We start from the raw sequence: 17985 nt of genomic DNA on the forward strand, positions 1-17985 counted from the left end.
ATGCTTTCCATGGCGTACCCATACGGCAAATGTCGGGAAGGGGTTAAGTGTCCAAGTTAGATCTTAAACATTTCTACCAGAGGGCAAATGCAGTTAACCTGGTAGTGATGGACAGAAAATAATAGAGTCATTGATGGAGAGGAAATAAAGTACATACTAAATTCTGTTTACTTGGAGTCCAGAGTGCGGAAGTATAGACATATTCTGCCCAAAACTGAATTTTCCCACCTTAGAGGCTATAGAAACATTTGGCAAAAATTTTTTTTCTTTAATTGTAAGGTATGTGTGTGTGTGTGTGTATGTATGTATGTGTGTATGTGTGTATGTATGTATGTATGTATGTATGTATGTATGTTATGTATGTATGTTATGTTGATTATAAGCACTTTTCTAATAAACATTACAAACTAGTTGTGACCGCGACTACGTACGCGCAGACCACTGAAAAACGTACCAATGCCGTTTTTTAGAAGTATACTCCCAGCCTTGGACCATACTCAAAACAAAGTAAAAAAACAAAAACAAAGACAATAAACAAAACTTCAATTAAAAATAGTCTTCTTTCAGTAGCCAGGTTCACTACGACAACGCTTCCTTGTAAACAATGTTAGCAGTAGAACCACCAGCGATGTGGGCATAAAGATTGTTGGAGTTGCTAACACGGGACTGAGCCACATAGAGTTGACCATGCGCAAAGCAGCTGACAAGGAGGTCCACCGCTGCTAGGCGCAACTTTTGGCCCTGCGCTTTGTTGATTGTCATAGCGTAACATAAGCTGACTGGAAACTGTACACGTTTCAAACAGAAGGGAAAATTATTTGGAATGAGGGGGATTCGGGGTATGAAAACGCTATCGCCTGCGCCGCATCCTGTTTGAATCTCAGCTTCTATCAAATTTTGTGGTAGATTTGTGATTTTTGGTCGGGTGCCGTTACATAGTTTTGTTGGGCTTAATTTAATAAAAGAATTATGGGGACGCCGACTTTTAAATTAATTTTGTGTGACGGAAGACCAGGCGTGCTTAGGGAATTTAATAATTCCACCGGATAGTCGGTAGCGTCTTCTTGTTCAATGACTCTGTTGATAGAGATATATTCTGCACTTTCCCGATGCACACGTCAATATTTAAGCGTTTATTGCTGCAGCCTGGTCGTTGCGAGGGGTCAAAATAGCTCTTTCACATAGCCAAGAGTTTTCATGATTTGTTACTTGCATTGGGTCACCATACACAGAAGAAATGAGGTCTTGCAGTGATGGAACAGTACAACATAAATTATCAGGCAAAATAACTTTCCCTTCTTCTTGCAGATACGTGCCGTCACCAATTTTTTCTAATAAATCTGAAAACTCTTGTGCATTTGGGTTGCCTCCTGTTCACACCCTCATATTTATTGTTAAATGCATCGGTATAACGTTGCGCCACAGACTTGAGCTCTATAGGCAGGCTCTAATTTCATCTGCCCTCGTTTCTCATGGTATAACTGGCAAAGTCTGCCTAAAATCGCCACCGAAAAACATAGTCATGCCACCCATGGGCCGGTCATTTTCTCTGATATCTCGCAAGGTTCTATCTACCGCTTCTACTGCTTTACGGTTTGCCATAGTGCACTCGTCCCACATTACTAAGCAGCAATCGTGTAGAACCCTTGCTTTGTCGCTGTTTCTAGAAACATTACACACTGGGCTTTCCATAAGATTCAAGTCAAATCGGGACCTTCAATATTGTATGGGCAGTTTTGCCTCCGGGCAACAATGTGGCAGCTATGCCCGATGAAGCAACATCAAAAGCAATTTTGCTTTTATTGCGTGTTTGGGCCAAGATGACTTTGGTGAGAAATGTTTTTCCCGTCCCACCGGGTGCATCTAAAAACAGGATTTCTCCCAAAGTGCCATCTATGCTATGACACACGCGATCGATCGAATGTCATACGCTATTTGCGTCAGACTCGAGACACCGTTTTGCAATGTTTCAGCCAGTTCCGTTGGAATATAGTTTATTTCCGCCGCATATTCACTGTTCACATGTTCCCCGTCTTAAGCTGGCGCGGGCATACCATATTGAGAGACAGGATTACCCCCTATAGATGTAACGATGTCTTGTATAGCCAGCAAACATCAATTCATATTACTTTCACGCAACCTGTCGTTCAGTTCACCGTTATTGTTTAGTTGTGCATTTCTGAAAAAGTCTTCAACTAATTTTTCCTGATACTTTTGCCACAACTGTGCAGCATCCGAAAGGCCACAAAAAACAAAACAGCAAAATGGCAAACAAATGATGCAAGCGATGTAGACTATCGCTGACGCATGCTTCGGCCAAAGCGCCATCCCAATGCTGATCACCATCTAGCAAGTGACGCACTCAGCAAGGAGCCTGGTAAGTAGGATATTCAATATCGTCAACCTCTCACAATTTGGCAAAAGAAATAGGTCCTCGCACTGTATGTAGACGTAAGCGTAAGTAATCGCATTCGGAGTGGTTTGGATGCACTGTATAGACTCTTCCAATGAGGAGATCTTTTAAAATGCCGGGCTCGCCATTCACAGCTGTTCCACGTCTCCTACTGTTGAAAACACCTTGATGCTTATTATAAGTATAATATGACGGAACTTTGTTATAGAACAGTGTTTTTGCGAAATCATCTGTTTCACAAAGTTGAAAGTATGCCAGCAATGTGGTTTGTCTCGGGTTTTCTAAACACTCTGCCACATTTTTAGGGTTGAAGTACACCCGTTGCCCGCCTTCAAGCTGAACAACAAGATGCATCACTGGCGGATGTCTCTCGTGAATGTGGAAGCTCAAAATGTGCCACACCGCCTCAGAAAAGCTTATATATAATCGGCCAGAATGGAACCTCGTGACTTTGTCGTATTCATTATTATTTCTCAATGCAAACGTGGCCTGGTCACTACCCTTTTTGACGTATTTACATATATATTTGACGCGGTTAAATTTTTCGACGTTGATGTGAGCTTGAAATGTTCTTGATAACACCGGTGAATAGGGTACAACCCATGAATTGCCCAAAACAATTTCTTGACCATGTAACCTTACTGTAGCTGTGAAACCGCCTAGCAGGGGTGATCTTCGACTATACAACGGATACCCGTTTTCCTCCGACATAGTTTGTTCTAAAAGTGCTCAAGGGTATCTTTTAGAGCAATGACCCTCCTGCATACAAGGAGAGTTTCTATTTAAAGCGCCGCATGGACTATGAACCATGTGCGTCTTTACAATCTCGTGCAATATCGGATCCTTGTTCCTGTCAGGAAATTCAGCAATTATGACCGTGTCAACAGCATCGTGACAATTTTTTTCTTGCACAGGATAATGTAGGCGTGTGGCAAGCCACGCTTTTGCCACTCAACGCTGTACATGAAACAAAGGGCTGAACCGAAAACTTTTTGTTTTGCGATTAGGTCGATCATCAATTTTCATTTTAAGTGGAAAATTCTGGCTATAATATCATGCCTATCATAAGACGCCTGTCCTGCGAGAAGTTCTTGGGAAATTTCATACCACTTTGGATTAGTTGTGAACGTTATGAAAAAGGTCTGGCCGGCCGTATTTTCGGACGTACAGAAAGCATCTTGTGTACGTTCATGCATGTAACGCAGACCACCGGTAAAACTGGATGGCAGGATAACTAATCGCCCTAAGTTTTCTACGTTATTATCTTGTTGCATGGCGTCTCGCAGATGCACGGAATCTTCAGCACGTAAACTTGTCTGGTTAGTGCGTATGTACACTAAACTCTGTCTCTATTTTCACAAACATGTCCACAATAAATTAGCTGAACAATCTTTGAAATCGTTGCAAATAGATAAAATGATTACGCCTTATCTGCAGCAGGTATGAATAAAATTGCTGGGCTGATATATTTTTATCAAAATTTTACCCATCTTCGCCGGGGCAAATTAAAGATTATTGCAGGGCGTTGTAAGCTCTATGTGTTTCGAAAATGCATTGCAGGCGATCGTCGTGAGTGCTCAACTAAAACCACTGCAACTTTATCTGACTGGGACGTTATACCTGGCACGGTCTATTTGCGCTGATGATCATTTTGTAATCATTGCTTTGCCCCTGCGGAATAGACTGTAATGCAGCTTTGAAATTATGCACATACGGATTCACCTGATGCAGCATGTTTTGAAGTGGAGATATAAGGCAAAAATCCGATGAGATGGTAAACTTGGCCTTGCACCTTGAAGGTTGTCAGGAATGGTCCCTCTGTAATTAGTTTTGCCCCAAAAGATGTCATTTGGAATACTCTGTTCTATAAACGGATACTGTCTAATTAGTGTTTTGATTGTGGATGGTCCCCATTTAAAAGCTGTTTTATAAGCTCTGGAGGTTCTTGAAATTTTTCAATGTGAACTTTACCACTTGAACAACAGATTTCATTTGGTTCTTTTCTCCATTTGAGAGCAAAAGTTGCAAATTACGACCATTCCACCTATGGAAGCGAATTCAGCATAGTCAATCATAGGGGAATACATAAAACCTGCTGTTTCCTTATTGACCCAAGGAACAACACGATAGCGGCCGGCGATGGTGACTATAGCAACCAGACACCAAACAATGGCGTCCGGCTATGCCATTGACGATAGCCTAGTGGGTCCTGAAGAAGTACCCTGTAGCTGACAGTTCTAACACTGCACTACGCATGTAGTGCAGTGTATTAGAATTGCGATCAAGGCCTCCTGCCCTCAAGTCCCCTAGTGGGACAAAGTAATAAAGTAAAAAAAAAAGTTTAAAAAAAGATGTGTAAAAATAAAGTTTTAAAAGTAATAAAAGTCAAAATAAACTATACATAATTGGTATCGCCGCGTCCGTAACGGCCTGAACTACAAAATAATTTTGTTATTTATCCCACATGGTGAACGCCGTAAAAAAAAATATAATAAACCGTACCAGAATCACAATTGTTTGGTCACTAAACCTCCCAAAAAATGGAATAATAAGAGATCAAAAAGTCGCATGTACCTAAAAATGGTTCTGATTGAAACTAAAGTTCGTTACGCAAAGAATAAGTAATCGCACGGCTTTATTGATGGAAAAATAAAAAAGTTCTGGCTCTTAGAATAAAGTAACACAAAAAGTAAATGATTTTTTACAAAACGTATTTTATTGTGCAAACGCCATAAGACATAAAAAAAACTATAAGCATCTGGTATCGCCGTAATCGTATCGACCCGCAGAATAAAGTGAATATGTCATTTATAGCGCACGGTGAACGCTGTAAAAAAAAATAGAATAAAAAAACAAATAGTAGAATTGCCACTTAAAAATAGAATAAAAACTGATCAAAACGTTGCACGCACCCCAAGAAAACTGCAATGAATTCCTCAAGGGGTCTAGTTTCCAAAATGGGGTCACTTTTGGGGGTTTTCCACTGTTTTGACATCACAAGACCTCTTCAAAGCGGACATGGTGCCTAATAAAAAGGAAGCCTCAAAATCCACTAGGTCCTCCTTTGCTTCGGAGGCCGGTGCTTCAGTCCATTACCACACTAGGGTCACATGTCGGATATTTCTCAAAACTACAGAATCTGGGCAATAAGTATTGAGTTGCGTTTCTCTGATAAAACCTTTTGTGTTATAAAAAAAATGGTATAAAGAGGATGTTCTGACAAAAAAACAAAATGTAAATTTCACCTCTACTTTGCTCTAAATTCCCGTGAAACACCTAAAGGGTTCATAAACTTTCTAAATGCTGTTGTGAATACTTCGAGGGGTCTGGTTTCTAAAATGGGGTGTTTCATAGGGGTTTCTAATATATGGGCCCCTCAAAGCAACTTCAGATCTGAACTGGAACCTAAAAAAATAAATAAATTAGGCAATACTTCGCTTCTTACATTATACTGATAATGAGCCGTGCCCACACCGAGATGACCCCAGTTTTGACCGTTTGTATAAACGGAGACCCCTATTAGACCGTTTCAGTGAACGGTTTTCCCAAGCATACACCCCAGAGAAGTGTATTTCTATTGATGAGTCCTTGGTAGATTTTAAAGGGAGGGTTCAATTCCGCGAGTACCTGCCGGGTAAGAGGGCAAGGTATGGCGTGAACACGTATAAGCTGTGCGAGAGTGCATCAGGGTATACCTACAAATTTAGGATATATGAAGGGAAGGACACCAGTATTCAGCCCCCATAATGCCCCCCCACCCCTTTCTGGGAGTTAATGCAAAAATTGTGTGGGATTTGGTGCACCCACTGCTGGACCAGGGTTACCACCTCTACCTGGATAATTTCTATACCAGCGTCCCACTCTTCAACTGCCTCGCTTCCAGAAGTACTGCGGCATGCGGCACTGCTAGAAGAAATCTAAGAGGCCTCCCTAAGACTCTGCAGGGCAAACACTCAGAAGGGGTGAGAGCGGGGCACAATCTAGCAGCAACATATTGTGTGTCACGTACAAGGACAAGAGAGATGTCACACCAGTACCCATGTACCAGTACAGAGACCCCCAAACCAGACTGCATCCTGGACTACAATAGGTACATGGGAGGGTTGGACTTGTCAGATCAACACTGAGGAGGATAGACAATTTTGAGCGGAGCTTGCTGCTCACAGAGCATGCAGTTAGTGGGTTACAACTGGAGGGTGAAGACATGGGTGAGCAGGATCAGGTAAGTAGCTGGGTTAATGTAGTTAGGGGCAGTAGAAAGGGGTCAAAGACAAGGAAGGCCGATCCGGTTTCTGACATTCCAGGCAAAATTGCCAAGTTGGGTGATGATGCGAGGGTGTCAGTCTCAGAAATGGCAGCCCTAGTGGATACTGATCTCCCTAACAGCCGGGAGAACAGCCCAGCTAGTAGTCGGCGGGATGGTAATGCAGGTAAGCCAAGACAATTGATAGTCGTAAGGGATTCTATAATCAGGAAGACGGATAGAATAATTTGTCGCCAAGACCACCTCAACCGAATGGTTTGCTGTCTCCCTGGTGCCAGGGTTCGGCATGTGGTGGAACGGGTGGACAAATTGCTGGGAGGGGCTGGTGATGATCCAGCTGTCGTGGTCCATGTCGGTACCAACGACAGAATAAATGGTAGGTGGAGGAGCCTTAAGAATAATTTTAAAGAACTAGGCTACTAACTGAAGGGAAGGACCTCCAAGGTTGTATTCTCAGGAATACTGCCTGTGCCATGCGCATCACAGGAAAGACAGCGGGAGCTCAGGGAGTTAAATGCATGGCTAAAGTCTTGGTGTAGAGGAGAAGGATTTGGGTTCCTAGAGCACTGGGCTGACTTTTCATTGGGGTACAAACTGTATTCTGCAGATGATTTGCACCTAAATGGAAGGGGGTCCGCTGTGCTGGGGGAGAGAATTCTAGCTGGGGTGGCGGAGTATTTAAACTAGGGCTGAGGAGGGAGGTCAATGTAGAAAAAAAAGGGGTAGCCAGGTTAGAGAGGGGTCAGACTATATTGGTGGGGGGAGAAACAGAATGTGGGGAGAGGACTAGACAACAAGATAAGGAGATCCTTTCGTTACAAAACATCAGTGTAAATAAAAAGGCCCGATTAATGTCAAATCACATTTCTGATAATAAAAGTGAAAAACTGACAGGCAAGTTAAAGTGTATGTTGACAAATGCCAGAAGTCTAGCAAGCAAAATGGGGGAGCTGGAGGCCTTGATACTGGAAGAAAATATAGATATAGTTGGTGTTGCTGAAACATGGCTGGACTCTTCACATGACTGGGCTGTAAATCGACAGGGTTTTACACTTTTTCGGAAAGACAGGACAAATAGGAAAGGTGGTGGTGTATGTCTGTATGTGAGAAATGATATGAAGGCGAGTGTGAAAGAGACAATAGTGGGTGAATACTGTGAGGAGGTTGAAACCTTGTGGGTGGAACTAGAAAGGGAGGTAAACACTGAAAAAATTACTTTTGGTGTAATCTATAGACCCCCCAATATAACTGAGGAGATGGAAGTTCAGCTATATAAACAGATGGAGCGGGCTGCACAGGCGGGTACTGTAGTGATAATGGGAGATTTTAATTTCCGGGATATTAATTGGTGTCATGGTTCGGCTTCAACTGCAAAGGGGAGACATTTCCTCAACCTGTTGCAGGAAAATTTTATGGGCCAGTTTGTGGAAGACCCGACTAGAGGTGAAGCTCTGTTGGATCTGGTCATTTCTAATAATGCAGATCTTGTTGGGACATTTCCTCAACCTGTTGCAGGAAAATTTTATGGGCCAGTTTGTGGAAGACCCGACTAGAGGTGAAGCTCTGTTGGATCTGGTCATTTCTAATAATGCAGATCTTGTTGGGAATGTCAATGTTCGTGAAAACCTCGGTAACAGTGATCATAATATAGTTACATTTTACCTATACTGTAAAAAACAAACGCAGGCTGGGAGGGCAAAAACATTTAATTTTAAGAAAGCCAATTTCCCCAGGATGAGGGCTGCAATTCAGGATATAGACTGGGAAGAACTAATGTCAAATAATGGAACAAATGATAAATGGGAGATTTTCAAATCTACTTTGAGTTATTATAGTGCAAAATTTATTCCTACAGGTAACAAGTATAAATGACTCAAATTAAACCCCACATGGCTTACACATTCTGTGAAAGGGGCAATACATGACAAAAAAAGGGCATTTAAAAAATACAAATCTGAGGGAACAGCTGTAGCCTTTGTAAAATATAAGGAGCTTAATAAAATCTGTAAAAATGTAATAAAATTAGCAAAAATACAAAATGAAAGGCAGGTGGCCAAGGATAGTAAAACAAATCCCCAAAAATTCTTCAAGCATATAAATGCAAAAAAGCCCAGGTCTGAACATGTAGGACCCCTAGATAATGGTAATGGGGAGTTGATCACAGGGGATCAAGAGAAGGCAGAGTTACTAAATGGGTTCTTTAGCTCTGTATATACAACTGAAGAAGGAGCAGCTGATGTAGCCGGTGCCAGTGCTGTTAATATATCAGTTGATATACTGAATTGGATGAATGTAGAGATGGTCCAAGCTAAATTAAATAAAATAAATGTGCACAAGGCCCCGGGACCAGATGGGTTACACCCTAGAGTTCTTAAAGAGCTTAGTTCAGTTATTTCTGTCCCCCTTTTCATAATATTCAGAGAATCTCTAGTGACTGGTATAGTGCCAAGGGACTGGCGCAGGGCAAATGTGGTGCCTATTTTCAAAAAGGGCTCTATGTCTTCCCCGGGTAATTATAGACCAGTAAGCTTAACATCCATCGTGGGGAAAATGTTTGAGGGGCTATTGATGGACTATATACAGGATTATGTGACAATAAATAGCATTATAAGTGACAGCCAGCACGGTTTTACTAAGGACAGAAGTTGTCAAACTAACCTAATCTGTTTTTATGAAGAGGTGAGCAGAAGTCTAGACAGAGGGGCCGCTGTGGATTTAGTGTTTTTGGACTTTGCAAAGGCATTTGACACTGTCCCCCATAGACGCCTAATGGGTAAATTAAGGACTATAGGTTTAGAAAATATAGTAATTGGATTGAGAATTGGCTCAAGGACCGTATCCAGAGAGTTGTGGTCAATGATTCCTACTCTGAATGGTCACCGGCTATAAGTGGTGTACCCCAGGGTTCAGTGCTGGGACCCCTATTATTCAACTTATTTATTAATGATATAGAGGATGGGATTAATAGCACTATTTCTATTTTTGCAGATGACACCAAGCTATGCAATATAGTTCAGTCTATGGAAGATGTTCATGAATTACAGGCAGATTTAAACAAACTAAGTGTTTGGGCGTCCACTTGGCAGATGAAGTTTAATGTAGATAAATGTAAAGTTATGCATCTGGGTACCAACAACCTGCATGCATCATATGTCCTAGGGGGAGCTACACTGGCGGATTCACTTGTTGAGAAGGATCTGGGTGTACTTGTAAATCATAAACTCAATAACAGCATGCAGTGTCAATCAGCTGCTTCAAAGGCCAGCAGGATATTGTCGTGTATTAAAAGAGGCATGGACTCGCGGGACAGGGATGTAATATTACCACTTTACAAAGCATTAGTGAGGCCTCATCTAGAATATGCAGTCCAGTTCTGGGCTCCAGTTCATAGAAAGGATGCCCTGGAGTTGGAAAAAATACAAAGAAGAGCAACGAAGCTAATAAGGGGCATGGAGAATTTAAGTTATGAGGAAAGATTGAAAGAATTAAACCTATTTAGCCTTGAAAAAAGACGACTAAGGGGGGACATGATTAATTTATATAAATATATTAATGGCACATACAAAAAATATGGTGAAATCCTGTTCCTTGTAAAACCCCCTCAAAAAACAAGGGGGCACTCCCCCCGTCTGGAGAAAAAAAGGTTCAAGCTGCAGAGGCGACAAGGCTTCTTTACAGTGAGAACTGTGAATCTATGGAATAGTCTACCGCAGGAGCTGGTCACAGCAGGGACAGTAGATGGCTTTAAAAAAGGGTTAGATAATTTCCTAGAACAAAAAAATATTAGCTCCTATGTGTAGAAATTTTTCCTTCCCTTTTTCCTTCCCTTGGTTGAACTTGATGGACATGTGTCTTTTTTCAGCCGTACTAACTATGTAATACTATGTAAAGTCCTGAAGCCCTACAGCGCCATGCGGTGTGGTATAAGAAGCTGGCCGTGCACATCATTATCATCATCATACAGATGGCATTGTACAATGTGTACGTGCTACGTCGATGTACAGGCCAGAGGGGAACTTTCCTGGAATTTCAAGAGGTGGTTATCAAGAAACTAATCTTTAGGGACCAGGAAGGTGGGGGCACCCAGTACTTCTGGAAGCGAGGCCACACGCATCGTACCAGGGCAACACTTTCCAGGAGAAGTTCCCCAAACTGGCAAGGAGGGAAAAAGTCAAAAGAGGTGCAAAGTCTGCTCAAAGAGGGGGGATAAGGGAGGACACAATATATCAATGTGACACGTGTCCCGAAAAACCAGAGCTCAGTATGAAAGAGTGTTTTTAAATTTATCATACATCCCTTGGTTTATAATCTACCCCAGTTTTACTTACCATGATGCACTACGCACAGCTTATCCTCCCTCGTCTTTCCCTTCTGAGCCCTGCTGTGTGCCCAGGCAGCTGATAACAGCCACATTAAGGGTATTGCCGTACCCGTGAGAACCCACATTACAGTTTACGGGGTGTATGTCTCCGGTCAAAATGCTTACTACACCTCTAGATGAATGCCTTAAGGGGTGTAGTTTTTAAAACGGGGTCACTTCTTGCGGGTTTCAACTGTACTGGTACCTCAGGGGCTTCTGCATACATGACTTCACACCAGAAAATCCCCAGTAGGCCAAATGGTTGTCCTTTCGTTCTGAGCCCTTCCATAGGCCCAAACGGCAGTTTATCACCACAAATGGGGCATTGCTGCACTCTGGACAAATTGCGCAACAGAATGGGGTATTTTATTTCTTGTGAAAATAAGAATTTTTCAGCCAAAATGACATATTATTGGAAAAAAAAAATTGTTTTAATTCCCAGCCCAATTCAAATAAGTTCTGTGAAAAATCTATGGGGTCAAAATGGTCACAACACCCATAAATGAATTCCTTGAGGGGTGTAGTTTCCAAAATAGGGTCACTTCTGGTGGGTTTCCATTGCTTTGATACCTCTGGGACTCTGCAAATGCGACATGGCACCCAAAAACCAATCCAGCAAAATCTGGACTCCAAAGAACAAATAGCGCTCCTTTCCTTCTGAGCCCTCCCATGGGCCCAAACAGCAGTTTATCACCACAAATGAGGTATTACCGCACTCAGGACAAATTGGGCAACAAAATGTAGTATTTTATTTCTTGTGAAAATAAGAATTTTTGAGCTAAAACATATTATTGGAAAAAAGATATATTTTTTAATTCCCAGCCCAATTCAAATAAGTTCTGTGAAGAAGCTATGGTGTCTAAATGGTCACATTACCCATAAATGAATTCCTTGAGTGGTGTAGTTTCCAAAATGGGGTCACTTCTGATGGGTTTCCATTGCTTTGATACCTCTGGGGCTCTGCAAATGCGACATGGCACCCGAAGACCAAAAAAGCAAAATCTGGACTCCAACAAACACATGGCGCTCTTTTCCTTCTGAGCCCTCCCACGTGCCCAAACGGCAGTTTATCACCACAAATGGGGTATTGCTGCACTCAGGACAAATTGGGCAACAAAATGGGGTATTTTGCTCCCTGAGAAAATAAGAAATTTTGATCACAAATGACATCTTATTGGAAAAAAATGACATTTTTTTAATTTCACAGCCCAATTCAAATAGGTGCTGTGAAAAAACTGTGCGGTCAAAATGGTAATAACAATCATAAATGAATTCCTTGAGGGGTGTAGTTTCCAAAATGGGGTCGCTATTGGGGGATTCCTACTGTTTTGGCACCTCAACACCTCTTCAAACCTGGCATGCTGCCTAAAATATATTCTAATAAAAAAGAGGCCTCAAAATGCACTAGGTGCTTTTTTGCTTCTGGGGCTTGTGTTTTAGTCCATGAGCGCAGTAGAGCCACATGTGGGACATTTCTAAAAACTGCAGAATACATATTTAGTAGTGTTTCTCTGGTAAAAACTTCTGTGTTACAGAAAAAAAATTGAACAAAATTGAAATTCAGCAAGAAAAATGAAATTGGCAAATTTCACCTCCACTTTGCTTTAATTCCTGTGAAATGCCTGAAGGGTTAAAAAACTTTCTAAATGCTGTTTTGAATACTCTGAGGGGTCTAGTTTTTAAAATGGGGTGTTTTATCAGGGTTTCTAATACATAGGCCCCTCAAAGCCACTTCAGAACTGAAGAGGTACCTTAAAAAAAAGGCTTTGAAATTTTCTTAAAAATATGAGAAATTGCTGTTTATGTTCTAAGCCTTGTAGCGTTCAAGAAAAATAAAAGAATGTTCAAAAAACGATGCTAATCTAAAGTAGACATATGGGAAATGTGAACTAGTATTTATTTTGGGTGGTATAACCGTCTGTTTTACAAGCAGATGCATTCAAATACTGAAAAATTCTATTTTTTCCAAATTCTCTCTAAATTTTGCAATTTTTCACCAATAAACACTGAATATATCGACCAAATTTTACCACGAACATGAAGCCCAATGTTTCACGAGAAAACAGTCTCTGAATCGCTTGGATAGGTTTAAGCATTCCGACGTTATTACCACATAAAGTGAAATATGTCAGATTTGAAAAATGGGCTCTGAGCCTTAAGGCCAAAACAAGCCTGCGTCCTTAAGGGGTTAAAAGGGGTTGTCTAATGAAGTGATACTCTTTTGTAATTCAAACTGGCTGATCGCCATGGGTCTGTCTTCTCTCCCCCACAGTCCTAACTAGAAATACATTTCCCTTGCAGCGGCCACTCCACTAGGGATACATTTCTTGGAGCATGGACATGTCCGGTCCATGGGAGCCACTATCACAGGACTGCTCTACGCTCCAGGGCTGTGTAGTTGGTGAGCCAAACTTCAGATTTTATTTTTTTACTGTCCGGCTGTCTTCTCGCTGTTTTTAAATGTGTGTGTGGTTGGTAGTGTTTTAAGAAAACAGTGTGCAGTCAGATAACTTTATGCAGCATATATGAATACAACCTGAAAATCAGGTGCAAGTCTAAATGGGAATAAAATAAACATTTAAAAAGTGTATCTAGATTAATACTTACCCTCATACGGTCTTCCTGTTCTCTCTAGCAGTTCTGAGATGACTGCAGGCGTGCCCAGTCAGGGCCAACGGTGCCCCTGCAGCGGGCTCTCTGCAGCACTATCTTCAAATGTGTTTGCATCCCGTGGATACAAACACTGTTGAAAACTTGTAAGGGGGGTTTGAGGGCGGACACCCAAAAACAGCAGCATTGTTGTGTGTCTTCCCCTGTGTATGTGTCTCGTTAGCCCTTGCGTCTATAGCTTTCCTAGTTGTCAGGGAGACAGAATTTTACAGACAGCCAGGCTGGGAGGGAGGAGGAGCGCAGTCCGCTCATTCTGAAACCAGCGCCAACGTTGTGTAGCAGTGCCAAGTCAGCTGAGCAGACTGGCTGGGCACCAAGGAGGGAGAGGATAAAGGAGCAGGGAGGAGGATTGCACAGCAGAACAGGAGACTGTGTGATAAGTACAGGACACTACAGCACAGCCCTCAGTGCAGCCCGATCACTGGGAACAAAGACCATATTAATCCTAAGACATTCAGAAATTTTAACTAAGGGCCCTGCGGCAGCAAAATGAAGATACTTAGTCTAAGTTCTACTTCTGTTTGTATGTCAGTGTTTTAAGTGCGTTTGACATCCATATGTCATCCATGTTTTTCATCCGCATTCTGGTTTAACTTTTTTATTTCCTTAGCAATTGTCCGTGATAAACCAATGTTGTCCGTGTGCGGTCTGTTATTTTCACGCACCCATTAACTTCAATGGGTCTAAGTGGTCCACAAAAAACAGACCAAAACAGAACATGCAGTCAGTTTCTCGCAACAGACACACACGATCCGTGAAAAAAAAACCACTGAATTGCATTGGTCAGTGTGCGGTCAATTATTTAAAACGGACAGGACACGGACATGAAATACATCCGTGTGATTAAGGCCTAAAGGAGAGGAAAGAACAACAGAGAGATGATAAACCATTTTCTATCGCCGCTAGAGCATCCTTGTTATCACAGTTTTTTAATAAATAGGGGCCTTAAATTGATAGAACATCACATTTATATGATTAAAATTTCAATAATACAATATTATTAATAATTTTAAAGCCAGAGTTGGAGTCGGTAAATTTCTACCAACTCCTCACCAGCCCTGCTACACTCTGGCAGATAGAAAAGGCTCCTGATGGGGTTACCCCCTTTATAATGTCTATATGCCCTAATAGGGCACATGGACAGGGGACTGAGCACCCAATTGCACCCAATTAAAAGGGGGAAGTTAAAAAAAATAGATAAGGCTATTATCACATCTGCATTGGAGGCTCTGTTAGAAGACTCGATTTGGTCAGAAATGCCAGAAAAAATATAGGAGCAGCATGCTGCGCTCTTTTTTCCGGTAAAACGATGAAGATTACGGCGGAAACCCGACAAATTAATAAAAAGTCAATGGGTTTTTTCGTTGGTGTCAGTTATGCTATAGATTCACCACTTATGTTTTTTTCATTGTTCTGCTTTTATGATGGAGCAGAACAGCGGAAAACTGAATGCAGATGTGAACCCAGCTAAACATATGCTTGGAGGAAGACTCAGGTATAGGAATGTCTATACTCGGAGAGTGCGAGAAAAGGTGCAGTAGGGTGTAGAGAGGTAGGTTCTATAAAAATAATATCATTCATAACAGTAAACCAGCTTGCTTTAAACACAAACAACCATTTCTCTTCTTTTGTTATACCTTTTCTCCTCTTATTTATATTTTCTTGAATGTTCCGCTTACTATTAGCATTGGTCCTTTGTGATCGCTGTCTTTGTATGGCCTTTTAGCTCTTTTCATAATCAAAGGGTTATAATTTAGATACTGTAGGTACTTGACATTCTGACAGGTGCAGACACCACCTCTTTCCTTAGGATATTCTTTTATGCTTTTAGCATACTCACTTAAGATAACTGGATTGCTCCCTTTGTTGCATTTTCTAGAATAGTATAATTTGAGTTGTTTATCAACACGCAAAACATCAATCCTGATTGGTCTGTTAGACAATTACTATGTGTCATAGATTATTCAGGAGATGGCCAGGAAATCGAACATTAAACATCATGAAGCTATAATATTCTGCCAGTGGTGAGAATAACTACTCATGGCCCAATATTCCAGGAAAATAACAGAGCTTGTGATACTGCAAGTTTACCATTGATAGGGTCATATGGTTACATAATATATGTAAAAGGGGGTGGGGTAATAGAGGGGTTCCTTTATAATCAGGGTCACTAGGGTTAAGCCTAGTTCCCCTACCTTTTCCTTATACTAACGTCGATCTAATTGCTTTGCTGCTACTCAAGGGAATAAGACCGTATAATAAAGGTAATATTTATTAACATACAGTAATCAGTCTCACATAAAACACAAACAGAAAAAATGGGACATTGATATCATCAAAAACCACAAAAAAGGCCATACTTACTAGGTAGGTGGGTGGGTGAAAACCCGTTCCCATCAGGACGCAGACGGGTCAAAGAATGCTGAAGAAGGAGTGTGCATTAAATAGTGATGGCCCCTCCCACTAGTCTTGAGGGGAGTGGCAAACTAAGTGCTCAAAGGTGTGCGATAAATGAGTGTCAGTGTAGTGCTAGGGTGTGAATGGATGGTAAAAAATAAATATGTATGTATGAAAGTGTCAGAACTGTAATAATGTAATAAAAATAAATAAATAAATAAATAAATAAAATAAATGTGATGAATAGGGGTCAGTGCTGTGAATAGTACATGGGGTGTCAGTACTATGTGTAATACGTGGAGGGATAATGTGCTGGTCGTCAGGCATGGCGTAACTTGCCGAATAACAGCCTATTTGTAACGCCGCTAGTGTTAGCTAAAGCGGGCTGCTCTGCATTCCAAACCAAACGCCAGCACATCATGCCCTCCCAGCATATAAGACCCGGCTGCGTCCTGAAAAAAAGTGTAGTATACGTAGTAAGAAATATCCATGAAACATGGGGTATTAGTTGTTATTTTGGCCAAAATACGCAAAGCTCGCAACCCAACGTCAAGGGTCCCCAGTGCCTTGCGAGTCCCTAACCAGAACTTTACGTTCCTAATTTAAAAACACAAACAGAAAAAATGGGACATTGATATCATCAAAAACCACAAAAAAGGCCATACTTACTAGGTAGGTGGGTGGGTGAAAACCCGTTCCCATCAGGACGCAGACGGGTCAAAGAATGCTGAAGAAGGAGTGTGCATTAAATAGTGATGGCCCCTCCCACTAGTCTTGAGGGGAGTGGCAAACTAAGTGCTCAAAGGTGTGCGATAAATGAGTGTCAGTGTAGTGCTAGGGTGTGAATGGATGGTAAAAAATAAATATGTATGTATGAAAGTGTCAGAACTGTAAGAATGTAATAAAAATAAATAAATAAATAAATAAATAAAATAAATGTGATGAATAGGGGTCAGTGCTGTGAATAGTACATGGGGTGTCAGTACTATGTGTAATACGTGGAGGGATAATGTGCTGGTCGTCAGGCATGGCGTAACTTGCCGAATAACAGCCTATTTGTAACGCCGCTAGTGTTAGCTAAAGCGGGCTGCTCTGCATTCCAAACCAAACGCCAGCACATCATGCCCTCCCAGCATATAAGACCCGGCTGCGTCCTGAAAAAAAGTGTAGTATACGTAGTAAGAAATATCCATGAAACATGGGGTATTAGTTGTTATTTTGGCCAAAATACGCAAAGCTCGCAACCCAACGTCAAGGGTCCCCAGTGCCTTGTTAGACAATTACTATGTGTCATAGATTATTCAGGAGATGGCCAGGAAATCGAACATTAAACATCATGAAGCTATAATATTCTGCCAGTGGTGAGAATAACTACTCATGGCCCAATATTCCAGGAAAATAACAGAGCTTGTGATACTGCAAGTTTACCATTGATAGGGTCATATGGTTACATAATATATGTAAAAGGGGGTGGGGTAATAGAGGGGTTCCTTTATAATCAGGGTCACTAGGGTTAAGCCTAGTTCCCCTACCTTTTCCTTATACTAACGTCGATCTAATTGCTTTGCTGCTACTCAAGGGAATAAGACCGTATAATAAAGGTAATATTTATTAACATACAGTAATCAGTCTCACATAAAACACAAACAGAAAAAATGGGACATTGATATCATCAAAAACCACAAAAAAGGCCATACTTACTAGGTAGGTGGGTGGGTGAAAACCCGTTCCCATCAGGACGCAGACGGGTCAAAGAATGCTGAAGAAGGAGTGTGCATTAAATAGTGATGGCCCCTCCCACTAGTCTTGAGGGGAGTGGCAAACTAAGTGCTCAAAGGTGTGCGATAAATGAGTGTCAGTGTAGTGCTAGGGTGTGAATGG

The 17985-nt window shown here is 41.5% G+C and overlaps 1 protein-coding gene across 1 annotated transcript in view; it reads right to left on the bottom strand.

Moving 5' to 3' along the window:
- Positions 1 to 17985, bottom strand: part of SYNJ2 (synaptojanin 2) — a 250116-nt gene that overhangs the window by 34343 nt on the left and 197788 nt on the right. Inside the window, exon 24 of the mRNA XM_075863738.1 lies at positions 14541 to 14557. Coding sequence (XP_075719853.1) covers positions 14541 to 14557 — 17 coding nt within the window. The remainder of the gene's footprint in view (positions 1 to 14540; positions 14558 to 17985) is intronic.

The sequence above is a fragment of the Rhinoderma darwinii genome, chromosome 4, assembly GCF_050947455.1.
Source record: "Rhinoderma darwinii isolate aRhiDar2 chromosome 4, aRhiDar2.hap1, whole genome shotgun sequence".
Taxonomy (NCBI): Eukaryota; Metazoa; Chordata; class Amphibia; order Anura; family Rhinodermatidae; genus Rhinoderma; species Rhinoderma darwinii.